General features: G+C 37.5%; 1 protein-coding gene across 3 annotated transcripts in view; it reads left to right on the top strand.

Moving 5' to 3' along the window:
* The window catches only part of RAD50 (RAD50 double strand break repair protein), a 91443-nt gene that overhangs the window by 37431 nt on the left and 35112 nt on the right, over positions 1-18900 (top strand). For all 3 annotated transcript variants that reach the window (XM_046000452.1, XM_046000450.1, XM_046000451.1), the window contains exons 6-12: positions 10004-10132; positions 10368-10533; positions 12152-12345; positions 13214-13420; positions 14608-14790; positions 15542-15699; positions 18430-18605. In XM_046000452.1, coding sequence (XP_045856408.1) covers positions 10004-10132; positions 10368-10533; positions 12152-12345; positions 13214-13420; positions 14608-14790; positions 15542-15699; positions 18430-18605 — 1213 coding nt within the window. The remainder of the gene's footprint in view (positions 1-10003; positions 10133-10367; positions 10534-12151; positions 12346-13213; positions 13421-14607; positions 14791-15541; positions 15700-18429; positions 18606-18900) is intronic.

The following is an 18900-nucleotide window of genomic DNA, read 5'->3' as shown; positions in this document are numbered from 1 at the left end:
CCATTTTATTGTCTTGTGGTTGTTTCTGAAGATTTTCTCTGATCCTTTCTTATTTTTCTCTCTTTCATGTTTACTGGCTTTCTTTAGTGATATATGTGGATTTCTTTCTCTTTATTCTTCCGATATTTATTAGTGTTTTTTCATTTGTTACCATCAGGTTACCATTAGGTTTGTATATAATCTTTTCTACATATAGCAGCCTGTATTAAGTTGATGGTCATCTAAGTTTGAACCCATTTTTAGTCGTCTTCTCCCCACGTTTTAGGTACATGGTGTCATAATATCTTATAGTTCTTTTATTTTGTGTATTTCTTGACTGATTATTTTTTACAGAAATAGTTATTTTTCCTGCTTTTGTGTTTCCTATCTTCATACTGTCATTTTTTTGTCTTTTCACACATAGAGTCCCCTTTAATATCTATTGCAGGACTGAGTTAGTGATCATAAACTACAGTTTTTGCTTATCTAGGAAACTCATTCTTTTTCTGAATGATAGCATTTCTGGTTAGAGTATTCTTCGCTATAGATTTTTCCCATTCAGCACTTTGAAAATATCATACCACTCCTTTTTGGCTTAGAAAGTTTCTGCTCAAAAATCAGGTGGTAGGGGCGCCTGGGTGGCTCAGTAGGTTAAAGCCTCTGCCTTCGGCTCAGGTCGTGATCCCAGTGTCCTGGGATCAAGCCCCACGTCCGGCTCTCTGCTCCGCAGGGAGCCTGCTTCCTCCTCTCTCTCTGCCTGCCTCTCTGCCTAGTTGTGATTTCTGTCAAATAAATAAAATATTTAAAAAAAAAATCAGGTGGTAGCCTTATGGAGTTTCCTTTTTATGTGAGTGTCTTCTTTTATCTTGCTGCTTTAAGTATTTATTTTTCTTTATCAGTATTTTGCTTTTTAAGTTACAATATATCATGGTGTGACTCTCCTTTTATTGTTTTTGTTGGGGGGGGGTCTCTGTGCCTCCTGAATGTGGCATTTTTTTCCTTCCCTGGATTAAGAGTTTTCAGCTGTTATTTCTTCAAATAAATTCTCTGCCCCATTTTCTCTCTCCTTTTCTTCTGGGATTCCTGTAATACAAATGTTATTATTGTTATGCCCCAATAATGGGTCCGTGATTAAAGGAGGGAGACTGATATAAAGCGAAGGTCAAGCAAGGCTTTATTTCGCGCCAAGCATCAAGAATCTAACGGAACGTTTGGGGCCGCACCTCTTACAAGAGAGGGCGACCCTTCTCTGTTTCACAGACTGGCTTTTTTTTTTTTTTTTAAGATTTTATTTATTTATTTGACAGAGAGAGATCACAAGTAGGCAGAGAGGCAGGCAGAGAGAGAGGAGGAAGCAGGCTCCCCACGGAGCAGAGAGCCCGATGCGGGGCTCGATCCCAGGACCCTGAGATCATGACCTGAGCCGAAGGCAGCAGCTTAATCCACTGAGCCACCCAGGCACCCCTCACAGACTGGCTTTTAAGGGCAAAGGCCATGCGGTCGGGCCTGGCCACTCACAGGTGACCAGTGAAATTGTAATACACACAGGAAACTCCACAGTGATGCTAGGTGACCAATTGAATTACAATTTACCCTAGTAGACATTAGAACCAGCCTATTACACCTTGATTAGGATTGGCGCCAAAAGGCTCCCAGAGGGCTGGCCCTACTCCTTGGTAACCAGGGAGACAGTATGCAAACCCCCACTGATCAGATATCTCCACCTGGCTTAACCCACCCTTGTATCTGGGCTTTGTTACCTGGAGCTGATTTCCGGGAATTGTCTCGAAGTAAATCCCCTGGGGGAAGGGGAGCAGGGACAATTTCTAAATAGGTCCTTACAATTATGTTTGGTGAAGTCAGAGTTCCCAAAGTCTGTTATCTTTTTTTTTTTTAAGATTTTATTTATTTGTCAGAGCGACCAGAAGTAGGGGGTGCTGCATGTCAGGTTTCTCAGTAACTAAATGGAAATGAGACCGCCAAGGCAAGCAAGGGTCCGAGAACAGATTTTATTGTAGGTACCCTCGGGCGAGGTTCCGCCACTCAAAAGAGGGGAGTGAGTCCAAAAGAGGGCAGTGAGTCGGGGAAGGGGAAGTCGCACCCAAGACAAGGTGATAGGGGTTTACATAAAGTTGGAAAGCAGAACGGTTTCCTATTGGTCGGCTCATATGCAAAGGAAGGATTGTAATCGGACCAGTCAAAGTGACTTTCTCTATGCAAAGGAAGGATTGTAATCCGACCAGTCAAAGTGACTTTCTACTCTGGGGTTTGAAGGGTATTGGGTTCGGTTGGGGAAGTCCAAAGGGGAGGTGTAAGAGTCTGCCTCAAGCTGTCAGCAGGTCATTGGTCTATCAGCGTCCCGAGTGGAGGTGGTGACAGGTACCTCGGCCATTTTGGGGTATCCGCCATCTTGAAGAGTTTCCCTTCCCGTCTGGCCCCAACACTGCATGCAGGGGGAAAAGCAGGCTCCCTGATGAGTAAGGAGCCCAGTGTGGAACTTGATCCTAGGACCCTGGAAACATGACCTGAGCCAAAGGCAGATGCTCAATGGACTGAGCCACTCAGGCATCCCTGTCTGTCCTCATTTTGCATAATTCTTTTTTTCTCCCTTTTATTTAGTTTTTATTTATTTATTTATTTTATTATTTATTTGACGGATATTTCTGTTTCACTTAGATCCCTAGCTATGGCCTTTCCTGTTCTTAGATTTGGGACAAATATTTCTGTGTTCTCATTTTGTCTAAGTCTCTGTGCCTGTTACTGTGTGTCAGGAAAGTCAGCTATGTTTCCCTTTTTTTTTTTTTGAGATTTTTATTTGACAGAGAGAGAGCATAAGTAGGCAGGGAGGTAGGCAGAGGGAGAGAGGAAGCAGGCTGCCTGCTGAGCAGAGAGCCCGGTGCGGGGCTCAATCCCAGGACCCTGAGACCATGACCTGAGCCACCCAGGCACCCCTATGTTTCCTATTTTTGACTAATGCTTTTATGAAGAAGAGGTCCTATGTGTCCTGCAATGTAGTCTCGGGCCTGGTGCTTCTGGGAGCATCTCCTATGTGTGTTTCATGTGCTCAGCTTTTGTATCCACTTTATCCTTCAAATCAATCATTTGCAGAGGCTGTCTCTACCTGTTGTGGGCATTGTTGGGTCCCTGGCCTGATTGTGGCACATTTTAACTAGGTGTACTCTGTTCTGCTTGTGAAATGAGGTCTGTCACTGCTGCCACTGGAACCGAGGCTCTGGAAAAACTCCTGGGTTGGGAGATGCAGTGTTGGCAGGGATTTGGGCCAGTCTTCTGGGGGAGGGGGTCTGCTGCACTGGGACTGAGAGGAGGGTGACTGGGAGCAGAGGTTCCACTGGGGTGTGGGGGCATGGCTTGGTGTGAGTGAGTGAGGTAGCAAGTGTCAGGGCTGGGCTGGTTCCTGCAGATCGCTCTCTGCTTATGCTGAGGGATGGTGGTAGAAATGGTGCCTGCCAGATCCTTTGTTCCCAGAGCGGTCTCTGAATGAATGTTGCCTCTCAAGGACATGCTCTGAAAGGAGCAACTAACCAGCCTCCGCACTGTGTGCCCCAGGCACTCTTCAAATTGCTGTTTCCATGGTGGATGTCCACTGCCTGTTTGCCCCACATAAAATAAGAGCAGCCCCAGTGCCCTCTGAGCTTTCCCAGAGCCAAACACATTGACCTTTAAAATTCCAGGACTTATGCTCCCTTGGTTGGAAGAACTCAGAAGATTCAGACCCTCTCACTTGTCAAGCCAATTGCTATGGGGATTTGTTTTCTCTGTGTGCTTCCCTGCATGTTAGTCTATCTTCTCACCCTTCTCTGTGACTGCTGTTCCTTCCCCATCCCAGGGGCCATAATCCCTTTCTCTCCCAAACTGCATCTCTACACTTCCTGTCTTTTTCACTGTGACTTCTTCTCTGCCTTTAGTTGTGGAGTTTGTTCTGCCAGACTTCAGATAGATTTCTGGGGTATTTAGGATGATTTGATAGTTATCTGCTTGTATGTGTAGGATGAGGCGAGCCTAGGGTCCTCCTATTCCAATTGCCATCTTCTAATTTCCTGGTATAGATTTTTGAATTGTAAACTGGAAAAGCTTTGGTTTTGTGTCTGTTCCAGTACCCATCGACATTACTGCATTTTTTTAGTGAATATTGATTTTTTGCATAGCACTGTGTCAGGTGCTCTTGGGGATGATGAGGCCAAAAACTTCGGCCTTTCTTTTAAAGAACTTAAAATCTATTAGGAGAAACAAGGAAACTTTTTGAAAAGATGGGATCACAAAGGAGTAATTTGAAAAGCTATGTGAATAATAAAGTTTAAAATATATAGTTTTTTTTAGGAGCTGAAGGTGGTAGCTATAGCATAAGTGAGGAAAGAAAAAATGGACAAAAGTAGACCTCAGAATAAAAAACTTGTTTTGCAAACTACATCATCGAGAAGCAAAAAGACAACCCACAAAAAGAGAGAAAATAATTGCCAGACATATATCTAAAAAGGAACTTTTTTCCAGAGTATGTAACAAACTCTTAGAATTCAGTAATAAAAAAAAAAATGTGCAAAGGATCTAAATAGATATTTCTCTAAAGAAGGTCTCTATGTGTCCAAAAACAAATGAAAAGATGTTTGACATCATTATTCATCAGGAACATACAAATGAAAATCACAGTGAGATACCACCTCACACCCATCAGAGTAGCTGTAAATCAAAAAGACATATAATTATTGTTAATAAGGATCGGGAGAAATTGGAACCCTCATATGTGCTGGTTGGAATGTAAAATGGTCCATCTGACATTGGAAAACAGTTTAGCAATTCCTTGAAATGTTAAACATAGAATTAACATATGATCTGGCAGTTTTACTCCTTAAATTTCTTATACCCAAGAGAAATTTAAAAATATACCTACACAAAAACTTGTATAGGGATGTTCATAGCAGCATTATTCATAATAGTCAAAGTTGGAAACAACTCAGTTGTCCATGAACTGCTAAGTACAATGTGGCATATTCTTCCATTGGAATATTATTCAGCCATAAAAAGTAATGAAGTTCTGATATATGCTACAACAGGCAAGAACCTCGAAAATACATTAAGTGAAAGGAGTCAATGACAAAAGACCATGTATTGTATGATTCCATTTATTTGAAATGTCCAAAATAGGCAAATCTATAGAGACAGAAAATATATTAATGATTTTGTAGGGTAGGCAGTAGAGAGGAATGAACAGTGACTGCTGCTAATTGGCATAGCTCCCTTTTTGGAAGTTGAAATACCCTAAGATTAGGTTATGGTGATGTTGCACGACTCTGTGAGTATACTAAATAGTGTTAAATTGTGCACTTCAAACAGGTGAATTACGGGAGCCTGGATGGCCCAGTCAGTTGAACATCTGCCTTTGGCTAAGGTCATGATCCCAGGATACTGGGATCAAGGCCTACATCAGGCTCTCTGCTCAGAGGGGAGCCTGCTTCTCCCTCTCCTGCCTGCCGTACCCCCTGCTTGTGCTCTGTCTCTCTCTCTGTCTAATAAGTAAAATCTTAAACATACATACACAAACACAAACAAGTGGATTATGTTGTGTGTGAAATCTCTTAAGTAAAAGCTACTAAAAAGGGGGGGATGGTCTTAAAGACAAATCTGTCCCAAGCCTTCCTTGAAGGAAGGAGGGATGACTGAACTGGGCTTTAAAGGATGGGGAAAAAAATCAAACTCAACAGAGTAAAAGGTGTTTTATGTATTTTTGTGTTTTTATTTTTTAAAAAGTAGCATGTGCTCACAGTGGGAAAAAAATGACAGAAAAATATGAGTTGAAAAGTAAGAGGTTCTGACCTTCCAGATACAGCCTATTAGCAGTTTCTCTTTTTTTGTATAAATACAATATAAATGTATTTACATCCACATTTTTATGTCTGTTTTCACACATGTGACTTACCAAAACAGAATCACGTGAGGAAGTGCCTAGGTTAAGTAAACCAGGGGAAAATGAATGAAAAAGAATTGCATTCAGATTATAGAGAACCAATAGGTTTAGAATTTAGTTTAATAGACAAAAGAATGATAAATTATGATAAGTGTTAGGATGAGTTATCATGATTACTGTGTATAGACATTTGGTAATAACCAAGACATTGGAACACATTTTATCTTTTTTAGGAGCAGCATGGATAAAAAGATGACAGGCACACATAAGGTAGAAAAAGATAAGAGGCGTAAGGAGGAATAAGAGAATTTCTGAGATGGCCAGGGAGGATTACATTGGAATGAATTGGGGGTATGACTTTGTTGATCATAAATGGGTAGGTTATTAAAGATACAGGGACAGTGAAAAGCAAGCTGTTCTTGAACATTATCAAGGAAATCCATATAGTTGAAATGGAACATTTGGAAAGAATGTGTAGGTATGGCAAAGAGATGATAACTAATATTTGTTGAGTAATGCCAGGATTCTAACTAAGGCTATAGCAAATAGTGAGGTCTTTCTTTTTTTTTTTCTTCAAGTTTTTATTCAGATTCTAGTTAATTAATGTGTAATGTAATACTGGTTTCAGGAATAGAATTTAGTGATTCATCACATACATACATTATTTCTTTATTTGTGTTTATTTTGACTAGTTCTCCATGAGTTTAATTTTATTCTCTGAAAAAAATTTTTTTATTCTCTGTGTCCTCATAGTCTAGCCCAGTGCCTGACACATTGCAGGAGGTTCAGTAAATATTTATTAACTGCGTGATTTCAAAGGTTTGTTTTGCTTTGTTTTATTTTAGCTCTGATATACAAAGTTAGGTTTCTTCCCTCCATGGAAGTAAACATAAGGTTTGAGTCAAATCACCCACACAGGAGCCATCTAGAGACCACTACATTTCAATACTGCACTCATACTTTCTCATTTTTATAGATTCTTTGTCTTTAGGAATTCTGTCATAAACGACTTTATTTTCATCCCACCACATTCTATCCTGACCTTGGCTTTGTTTTGTCTTCGGTGGAAATTGCTTGAGTAACTTGTTGAATTCAGAAAACACCTTCTGGCACACTTATTTCTTCCACACAGAAGTTCATGGCTCTTGTATAGCTGATAACCCAACTTCTTCATTGTCTCATTTCACACTGACACTTAAGCTTTAAATACTCTGCTGTATTTTTTGTTGTCTTTCTATTTGTCCTGGCGTCTTTTACTAGTGGTGTGCTCTGAGAATAGAACCTGGAGTTTGTGCTGTGGGGACGGAACAGATTTTTATAGGACTATATGTGAACGACAGTGGAATTAAAATAAATTAAGACAAATCAGATTTCAAAGAAGGAATATTCAGGATCTGGTGGACTGGCTAGATTTAAAGAATGAAGAGGTATCACAATAGATCCAAGCCCAGATAAAGTTAATACTGGTGAGAAGCCGTGATAGAAGTCAAGAAGTTTCTGAGTGTAGTACCATAACTGAGGTGTTAGCATCCAGGGCTTATAAGAATCAGTCTGGTCTCTTTGTTAAACTGCTTAAAAGGTATTTTCAGAACGCAGGATTTTTTTCACAAGTGGTATGAATCGTCCCATTTATTGATTGTCTGCTATATGCTAGTCATTGATAAGAATGCTTTAAAATGCATTATGGAAGCCCTGTAGTAACCCTGTGATGTTTCATAGGCAAGAAAACTGAGGCTCAGGTGTTCACATTACAAGTATAGTGTAGAACCATGATTTGAGTCCAGACCGCTCTGAATCCCAAGCCCGTACTTTTTTTTTTTTTTTTGAGATAGATTTATTGAACTATAATTTACATATAGTAAAATCTGCCTATTGTAAAGTATGTAGTTTGATGAGTTTGGGCAAATGCATACAGTAGCTTAACTACAGCATTACTGTAGTTAAGATACAGAACATCCCCTGCCTTACCCCAAAAAGTTCTCTCAAGTTTGTCTGTAGTCCCTCCCTCTACTCCCAGCTCTTGGTAACCACCGATGTGTTAGGTCATAGTTTTGCCTTTTCCAGAATGTCTTATAAATGGAATCATATATTAGGTAGCATTTTGTTTCTGGTTCTTAGCTTGACCTTTTTAACTTACCTGTATTGTTGCATGTATGAGTAGTTAATTTATTTTTTTGTTGAGGGTAAACTGTGTGGATATATTATAATTCATTCATACATTCCCTAGTTGATGGATATTAGGCTCTTTCCAGCTTCTAGCTATTAGGAATAAAATGGCTATAAACTTTGGTATATAGGCTTTTCAAGATATCTTTTCCCATCTCTTGAGTAACTTCCTTGTGGGTTGCTAGGTTATATGGAAGTATATGTTTAACTTTATGAGCTGCCAAACTAAGTTTGAAAGTGGCTATACCGTTTTGTAGTCCTGCCAACAACGTCTAAGAGTATAGATGCTCTTTATCCTGTCGATACTTAGTATTGTCAGTCTTTTTTATTTTAGCCATTGTAGTAGATGCATGATAGTATCTCTAAGTGTTTTTTTTTATTGTAGTTTTTTTCATTGTAGTTTCATTTTTCTAATGCTTATGGATGTTAAGTATCTTCATGTGTTTACCATATCTTCTTTTTCTAAGTTTCTATTCAGATATTTGCTTATTTTGAATGGGATTTTTGTCTTATTATGGGGCTGTGAGATTTCTTTTTATCGTGGATGCAAGCCCTAATCATATAAGTGTTTTGCAAATACTGTATTTTATTAACTACTTTTCCAAGTGCAGCAGTTTTTAATTTTGTTGAAATCCAGTTTATCATTTTTTTCTTGTACAATTTGTTTTCCTAATTAGGAAATCTTTGCCTGACCCAAAATCACACAGATTTTCTTCTGTGTTTTCTTCTTGAAGTTTTATAGTTTATGTTCTAATATTTAAGTATATGCTTCATTTCAGGTTACTTTTTATTATGGTGCAAGGTAAAGTTGAGATTTAACCTTGTTACAGCACTCAGAGCCTTAACCGTTCCAATCTTAGCTATTATCCATTAAGAATGTGACTTTAGACACGTTGAGTCCTCCAAGTCTTCTGCTTAAGGAAGTAATCTCATAAGGGTTAGAGTGGATGTATAGCAGCATTTCACACAGTGTTTTCAATATAGTAGGCATTCAGTCAGTGACAGTTATGAGTTATTATTGGTGAAATTACTCATTCTTCCATTTAGCTAACATAGTGAAGATCAGTTAAATGTGTGGGGGGATATGTTAGTGAACAAAGTTCCTGTTTTTAGGGTGATTATGTGCTGCTTGTTAATATACAAATCACAAAATAGGCTATTACTATAATTTTATTAAATGACATTAAAGTTAAGGGTGCATTATGGTGCAGCAGTGAAACCTTACAGTTGACACCTAAGCACTCTAATTGTGTGGTAGTTTAATAAATTAGGTTCTGAAATTATCTCAGAAGAGGAATTGGTCAGCCTTGGAATTATAGAGGCAAACATTAGAAGAATATCGTCAGTGCCACTCCAGGGAGAGAACACTGAGTCTGGTTGCTCATATTTCTAGGAGATTAGGCCACCAGCTTTCCCTAGAAGCCAGCCAGTGAAATCATTTGTTACACTTCATATGTTCAGAGTTCTCTGGGCTTGAGCAGCCTTTGAATCAAAATACAGATTTTCATGTAAATTTTGCCTTCAGCCTCAGAATGTACTTATGACTCAAGATAAGTTTCTAGCTCACACAGTAGTTCTATTTTTTAAAAATAGCCTATTAAAGATTTAAGTTTTTATAATGTGGTACTATACATAATGTGATTCTACCCAATGAATGAATGACTTTTGTGGGAGGCATGAGTGCAAGATGTGGGCTTTTGAAGTTAGAAGTGGGGTTTAATTATTTTTTTTTTCCTTAGTAACTCTTAGGAGCTGTGCAAATTTTTTAATGTCTCTTATCCTTGGTTTCTCTATGCCTCCTATAATTTATAGCATCGTTAGCATTAAGTGAGAGAGATCACTTATTACTAAGTACCTAGCCAGGACATCTGACTTCTTTTCATTCATTTGCAGTGTAAACTGTAGTGAAATTTATGTAGAGTATTGGTTTATTTTCAGAATCGTCTAAAAGAAATTGAACAAAACCTCTCTAAAATAATGAGACTTGACAATGAAATTAAAGCCTTGGATAGCCGGAAGAAGCAAATGGAGAAAGATAATAGTGAACTGGAACAGAAAATGGAAAAGGTTTGTGGTGGTAGAATTTCATTTTTCAAAATTTTGAGATTATTAAAATGAACCTCATTTGAATCCATTTTGCCACTCATATTTCAAAAAAATATACAAATCTTGATGTTTGTGTTATTTCCATGTATATGTTAAAGGGAAGGATATTGAATAAGCTTTGGTTCATATTTTGTACTTCAGAGTGATAACTTGTTTTATTTATTCATTAAAGCTTTTATTTTGGTTCTCTGCACAGGTTTTTCAAGGGACTGATGAGCAACTAAATGATTTATATCATAATCACCAGAGAACAGTAAGGGAGAAAGAAAGGAGACTGGTAGACTGTCAGCGTGAACTGGAAAAGTTAAATAAAGAATCAAGGCTTCTCAATCAGGAAAAATCAGAACTGCTTGTTGAGCAGGGTAAGACAAAACGTTAATTTGGTCTTTTTTCCTATTATAATATTACGCTTTTTCTGCATGAATTATGAATCTCCAAGAAATTATATAGAGTGAAAAAAGCCAACGTAAAAAGATAATACACAGTATGTTTCCATTTATATAACATTTCTGAAATGTCAGAACAGATTTGTGGTTGCCAGGGTTATTGAGCAGGAGGAGGAACAGGAGGAAGATTAGGTATGTTTATGGTTGTAAAAAGCGACAAGAGCAAAAAACCCACGTAAGTATGATTATAAAAGATTATGGTGGGGTGCCTGGTTGGCTCAGTGGGGTAAAGCCTCTGCCTTCGGCTCAAGTCATGATCCCAGGGTCCTGGGATGGAGCCCCACATCAGGCTCTCTGCTCAGCGGGGAGCCTGCTCCCCCCACCCCGCCTCCTTGTGATTTCTCTCTCTCTGTCAAATAAATAAATAAATAAAATCTTTAAAAAAAAAAAAGGATTATGGATACAGAAGCTTATTGTGGTATTTGAACTGTTCATTAATGTTCACTGTCATGGTGGAGATATGAACTAACACAGTTGATTATATTATGTAGAACTTAATATAGACAAATAGATAAAAAGTAACCCTGGGGAAATCTGAATAAAACTGGTGGATTGTATCAATGTCAGTATCCTGACTGTGAAATTATACTATAGTATTGCAAAGTATTACTAAAGGAAGCACTGTCTTTTCTTACAACAGTTCTGACGCAAGGTGTGTGTTTTTCCACACCAGGCAATCCTCCAGTTTTGGGCAGAGAGAATTCCGTTCTGACACTAATTATCTGGAGTCAGTGCTTTACTTGTGTAGTCCCACAAAACTGCCTACCCAGTTCAGATTCCAGTTGCAAGTCCCAAGTTGTGTGTCACCTACACTTCTGATCAATTGACTGTAAATCAGGAGTCCCCACAAACCCTTTCCAAGACTCAGTAATTTGCTATAATCATTCATAGAACTTAAGGAAACTTTTTATGTTTATTATAAAGGATACCACTCAGGAACAGTCAGATGGAAAAGATACTTAGTGCAAGGTTTGCAGAAGGGTCTTCAGCTTCCATACCCTCTCCGTGTGCATCACTCACACATGAACCAGCACCTTGATGTTTTTACCAACCTGTAAGGTCTCTGAATTCTGTTGTTCAGCATTCTAATGGAAGTTCCGTTATATGGGCATGGTTGAATAAATCATTAACCATTGGTGATTGAACTTAATCTTCAGCTGCTCTGTAGAGTTGAGGAGGTGGGTACTGAAAGTTCCTACTCTCTGATCCCATTGTTGGTTCATTTGAGCACCAGCTCCCATTGTTGGAAGGGTCACTGCATTAGAATAAACTCCAGTTTGCTGAAAAGGACTAAGAATGAGTAACAAAAGATGCTCCTTTCACCTGTATCACTCAGGAATTCTAAGAGTTTTAGGCAGTTTGTGCCAGGAACCAAAGACAAAAACCAAATACATATTATTTATTATGTCACAAAACCAGTTACCAGGGTGAACTGGGCAAAGTTCATAGGAGATTCTGCTGCTTATGAATGTACAGTTCTTTTAATTTAAAAAAACACTTGAAAATTGAATTATTATGGTTGTGTGTTCTAAAGGTCGTTTGCAGCTACAGGCGGATCGCCATCAAGAACATATCCAAGCTAGAGATTCATTAATTCAGTCTTTGGCAACACAGCTAGAATTGGATGGCTTTGAACGTGGACCATTCAGTGAAAGACATATTAAAAATTTTCACAAACTTGTGAGAGAGAGGCAAGAAGGGGAAGCAGAAATTGCCAGCCAGCTGATGGTAAATATTGCTATATTCTTTGGTTTGTATCAGATTCTCTAGTTACACCGTTTTAATTTTGGGATGGACCTCATATTGTCAAATTTTCAGGTTAGTGTTAGGCTAGAATCTTTTTGAGATAGAAAAAACCTTTATGGGAGCAAATTTCTAAAATTTTTAAGGATAAAAATATGAAGAAAATACAGACTACATTTTAAATTTGATTTTGTTACATTTCTTTTTTTTTTTCTTTTCTTCCAGTTTTACCGAGATAATTAACAGGTACCATTCAATGTGTAAGGCATATGGCACGATGGACTGGTTTACATATATTATGAAATGATTACCACAGTGGGCTCAGCTAAAACCCATTTCCTCATGTAGATACAATAAAAGAAAAGAATATATATTTACCTTGTAATAAGAACTATTAGAATGTACTTCCTTAACAACTTTCCTATGTATCATATGACAGTGTTAGTGGTAGTCATCATGATATACTTTATATCTGTAGTACTTAAAACTAGAAATTTGAACCTTTTGACCACCTTCCTTCAATTCTCCCTCCTCCCACCTTCCACCTCTGGTGACCACAAGTCTGATTTCTTTTATTTGAGTTTGTTTATTTTGGGGTTTGTTTTGTTTTTAGATTCCACAATATAAGTGAGAGCATGCAGTATTTGTCTTCCAAAATTTCTTTTTAAAGGTAATCATAAAGAAAAAGTTTGCTCATGGTTAATAATGGTTATCTTTGGGTGATGGTTATTGTACTTTTTTGTACTTTGCTCTATTTTTCTTAGTGTGCAGGTGTTAATTTTGTATTCAAGAAACTTTACTAATAAATGGTTCAGTGAAAAAAATTGTTAATGTTCATTCTTCTTATATGTAGAATGACTTTGCAGAAAAAGAGACTCTGAAACAAAAACAGATAGATGAAATAAGGGATAAGAAAACTGGACTGGGAAGAATAATTGAGCTAAAATCAGAAATCCTAACTAAGAAGCAGAATGAGCTGAGAAATGTGAAGCATGAATTACAGCAGTTGGAAGGATCTTCAGACAGGATTCTTGAACTAGACCAGGAGCTCTCAAAAGCTGTAAGATATTATTTGAGTAATCTAATAACTTTAATGTGTAAAATGTTTAGAATCTTATATTCTGAAGTATATTATCTGTTGCTAATCTTAAGATTATGGCATTTCAATAAAAACATCAACCTTGTCTATGAATGTCATTCAAAATGAAAACATCTGAATTTCATAATCATACCAACACTTTGATTCTGGAAGTGGGTGGATTGAAAATTAGAATTATGTAAGAAGCTTTTAAAAAAGACATAGGCTTGAGGGCACCTGGGTGGCTCAGTCGGTTAAGCGTCTGCCTTCAGATCAGGTCATGATTCTGGAGTCCTGGGATCAGGCCCTGTATCGGGCTCCCTGCTCAGTGGGGAGTCTGCTTCTCCTTTTGCCCTCACCCCACTCCTTCATGTTCTCTCTAGAGTGGGGACTAGAAATGTATGTTCCAAACAAAACCAGGTGATTGTTAGGAGTACCTTGGTTAAGAACCACTTACCTAAGTTTAAAAAAAAAAAAAAAAAAAAAGGATTTTTGCTCTAGGTTCCACACACTGTAGATTTTACATGATTCTTGCTATGTTATCACTTTATGTGTGGTAGAAATTTTCCTAGACCATCTACTTTACAAATATCCAAATTCTCTTCCTTGTTTCTGATCTTTCCCCTTCCTTCACATGTGTGCCACCAAAGTAGGTATCCTAAAGCTCGGTAGATTTCCCTCCCAGAACCCATCTTGATAATTTAAGTAAACATTTCAATTTGCTCTGTAACTTAGCATCTAGCATACATTTTTGTCAGTTTATCAGTTTGTCACAGTTTCCCATCACATTGCCTTGTGATGGTAAAGCACTCGTTAGAGCACTCTAACTCGTTAGAGTGCTCTAACGAGTGCTTTACCATCACCCTATTTCATGTTCTCTAAATGCCAGGCAATGTAGTATGTTTACGTGGGTACCTGATGAATACTTACATACCAACCAAAGAGTTACTAAACTGTACATTTGGATGTATTTTTCTCAGATTTCTCTGCCATTATAACTTAGTAAGATAACATTATAAGATTTTCCTTAAAAATCCGTGCTTTTTCTCTTCTAGGATAAAAGTAAACAGTAATATCTTGATCATTCTGAGGAGTAGTTGATTTCTAATACATTTTTTCATTATTTTAACACAAAACATATAAACTTGTGTGTTTGAATTATTAATAAGGAACGTGAGCTAAGCAAGGCTGAGAAAAACAGCAATGTAGAAGCTCTAAAAACAGAAGTAATAAGCCTTCAAAATGAGAAAGCAGACCTAGACAGGACCTTGCGTAAATTGGACCAGGAGATGGAACAGTTAAACTATCATACAACAACACGCACCCAGATGGAGATGCTGACCAGAGACAAAGTATGACCTTTCTTTTTGTTCTAATTATAGTTTCGGTGTTAAAAAAATTTACGTTTGTAAGGGATGCACTACAAAATACTTAGATGGTGTTGGTATTGTATTTTAGAAGTTAAGTGAGCTTAATATTCTATAAAATAAGACTTTGGTGCTTAGAAAAACTATTTTCTAATTCCAGAAAATAATACTGACATATATATACATGTGCCCATTGCTATTAATATTTATCACATGTCATGTAGAAGTTTTAATTTTTACTATTGTCAGACTTGTTACTTTTTCTCTTATGGCACGGAAGGGCAATTCCCACTGTGAGACTAAGAATTTTGCATTTTCTTCTTTCATGTTCATTGTTTTATTTTTTAAGCCTAGAATTTTAGTCTAGAATTTATTTTTGTTCTGAGCCACCTAGCTGGCTCAGTTGGTAGAGCATGTAACTCTTGATCTCAGAGTTGTAAATTAGAATTTATTTTTGTTCTTGATACAATGTAGAGATCTTGGACTTTATTTATTTATTTTTTTTTTAATTTTTTTATGGGGCACCTGGATGGCTCAGTCGTTCAGTGTCTCCCTTCGGCTCAGGTCATGATCCCAGAGTACTGGGATCGAGCCCCGCATCGGGCTCCCTGCTCAGTGGAAGCCTGCTTCTGCCTTTCACTCCCCCTGCTTGTGTTCCTTCTCTCGCTGTGTCTCTCTCTATCAAATAAATAAATAAAATCTTTTTTAAAAATTAAAAATAAAATTTTTTCTATAGGCTGACAAAGATGAACAAATCAGGAAAATAAAATCTCGACACAGTGATGAATTAACTTCACTGTTAGGATATTTTCCCAACAAAAAACAGCTTGAAGACTGGCTTCATAGTAAATCAAAAGAAATTAATCAGACCAGGGACAGACTTGCCAAATTGAAGTAAGTAGTTTTAACATTTGAAGATGTACTACAGAGCTTTTATTTCATGCTTTTTATTTTTCATTGTTTGAAATATTCTACTTATTGTTATAAACTGGAATGTTTTATGTTAGTCGACTTTGGTTCTCCTATATTAATCAAGTAAAATGAAGACATTAATATGGGCCTTTTGTTCCTTGAAAGTTTGCAGAACTTAGAGGATTAAAATTCTCCTTTATAAAAAAGAGGCCTAACACTATAAAATTCATAGAAGAAAATTTAGAGGGAAGGCTTCATTATATTGAAGTTGGCAAATACTTTCTTGGACCTGACACCAAAAGCACAGGCAGCAAAAGCAAAAATAGATAAATGGGACTACATCAAACTTAAGAACTTCTACAAAAGCATGGAAATAACCGGGAAAAGGCAACCAACGAAATGGGAGAAAATATTCAGACCATTTTATCTAATAAGTGGTTATTATCTAGAATATGTAAACAACTCCTATAATTAACAACACAAAAATAAATAATTGGACTTAAAAATGGGCAAAGAATTTGAATAGACATTTCTCCAGAGGCTATATATAAATGGCGATTGAGCAAATGAAAAAGTACCTAATTCATCAGGGAGATGCAGATGAAAACCACAATGATAGATCACTTCACACCAGTAGCATGGCTACTACCAAAACAAAACCCAAAACAAAAAAATCAGAAAATAACAAATTACTGGTGAGGGTATTGAGAAACTGGAACCTTGGTACATTGTTTGTGGGAGTATGAAATTGTACCGCTGATAGAGAAAATGGAGGTTCTTCAGAAAAAAAAAAAAAAAAAAAATAGAATTACCAGATGATCTAGCAATTCTATTTCTGAGTATATTCAAAAGCATTGAAAACATGATCTTGAAGAGATTTTTGTAAATCCATCTTCATTACAGCATTATTCTTGGTAGTCAGATGAATGATAAAGATTCAATGTGTAAGTGTATAATGTGTGTTTCTGATTACTCAGCTTTAAAAAAGAAGGAAATCCTGGGGCCTGGCTGGCTCAGTCGGTTGAGTATGTGACTCTTGCTCCCCAGGTTGTGAGTTCAAGCCCCCGTTGAGTGTAAAGCTTACCCAAGGTTGGCAGGGTGCTGGGAGGTGGGGGCAGGCAAGAAATCTTGTCCTCCTACAACTTGGATGAACCTTCGCGATATTATTGCTAAGTGAAATAAGCTAGTTACAAAGGGACAAATACTGTGAGATTCTACTCACCTGAGGTACCCAAAGTAGTCAAACTCTTGAAAACAGAAAAGTAGAAGGATGGTTGCCAGGAAGTGGGAGAGTGGGGAAGGAGAATCATTGTTCAATGGTTTTGGAGTTTCAGTTTTATAAGATGTGAAAGTTTTAGAGATGTAGGACAACAATGTGTATATAGTTAATACTACTGCATTGTACACTTAAATGGTTAGGATGGTGAATTTTATATAGTGTATGTTTTTTACCACAATAAAGAAGTGATCATTTTTTTAATGTCTCTTTGGTGGTTGGATAGAAGAGTCAAAAATTCTGTACAGATATTTGAGGAAGATAGTGGATTTTTTTTTGGCCATGTTTAATTTGTTTCTTATGGAAATGGGTCTTAGGGAATAGAATATTGGAGTTTGAAGTTCAAGAGTTTGGAAGTTGTTGCTTTCTAAGTAATAATTGGAGTCATTTGTATAGGCCATATCACCTTAAAAGGGTTATGCAAAGAAGAGAAAAGGTTATAGTCAGATGCCTGGGAAACAGCAATAGTTACTGTTGGTAAGCAAAGGAAGAGGAGCAAGTGAAGGAAATTAGAATTCAGGAAGCTGGGTTGAGAGCCAGACGGGAGTACTTCTTGAGACCTTGAGTGAATAGACCTTCAGTGAGAGGTCAGCAGTGCTGGGTGTTAAGATAATGATGTTGATGAACATGGCTCCGTGGCTAGGATGGTCAAAGCATCATCTATATTAGTTACTTCTTTTTGCCTTATTTTTACTGTTACTTAAAATGGGAAGTATCAAAATGTAGCACACATGGACTCATACACATTCATCTGAAACAAGTTTCTCAAAACAGTATGTGTCCAAACAATGCTTAGTCTGTTGCAGTGTTATTTTATTCTGATTCATTTTTTTAAGATTATGAATACAATGCATTATATTGATTACATGACTTGCCCAGTGAATTATAACCTGTAAACCCTAATCTGTGTTGGTATGAAGGTTGGCTAGGATGATATTAAAGAGTTGAAGTAGAGATGAATTGTATTAGTAAGCAAAGTCTTTGATGAATGAGAGAGAATGGATGATGATGTAAGTAGATGACAGCAACAAGGAAGGGATAAAGAAGTTCTTTACAGAAGTGAAGGGAAGTGATACTAAAAGGGTCCAAAGGGAATCAGAAGAATGTTCTTTTCTCTCTCTCTCCAGTATGTCCTGCAAACATATTCTTGCTGAACTTCCTAATCTGAGCTCAAAGACCATGAACCCCAAGGAATCACACAGTTTTGCCTGTGCACATATGTCTGGGTACAGGCCCATGACCAGGTTTGGAAAGTGATCAGTGTCCAGCGTGGAGTTCAGGCAGAAGAGGACTGTTTCCTTGACTTCTAAAAAAAAGTGCTTAGTCACAGCAAACCTTTGTAATATTTATTGGCAGAATTTGTATTTACATACTCAGATTTTTCAAACTCATTTCTCACGTTGTAAAATTGTAATCTGTATTTGTTCTTATTTTAGCAAAGAACTAGCTTCAGCTGAGCAAAATAAAAATCATATAAATAATGAACTAAAAAGGAAAGAAGAGCAGTTGTCCAGTTATGAAGACAAGCTGTTTGATGTTTGTGGTAGCCAGGATTTTGAAAGTGATTTAGACAGACTTAAAGAAGAAATTGAAAAATCCTCAAAACAGCGAGGTAAGTTACCTTCTTTATATTATCAAGGTGCTTTGACACTTGAATTTTCACTCACTGGTAGCTATTAAGGATGGGAGATATAAAAATTTATTTCTGGGGTGCCTGAGTGGCTCAGTGGATTAAAGCCTCTGCCTTCAGCTCAGGTCATGATCCCAGGATCCTGGGATTGAGCCCCGCATCAGGAGCCTGCTTCCCCCCCTCTCTCTGCCTGCCTCTCTGCCTACTTATGTTCTCTGTCTGTCAAATAAATAAATAAAATATTAAAAAAAAAATTTTGTCTCTGGCGCCAAAGGGG

The sequence above is a fragment of the Meles meles genome, chromosome 3 (genome assembly GCF_922984935.1).
Source record: "Meles meles chromosome 3, mMelMel3.1 paternal haplotype, whole genome shotgun sequence".
NCBI lineage: Eukaryota > Metazoa > Chordata > Mammalia > Carnivora > Mustelidae > Meles > Meles meles.
Note: the sequence above shows the minus strand (reverse complement) of the source record. Positions and strands in the feature narration are given on the sequence as shown.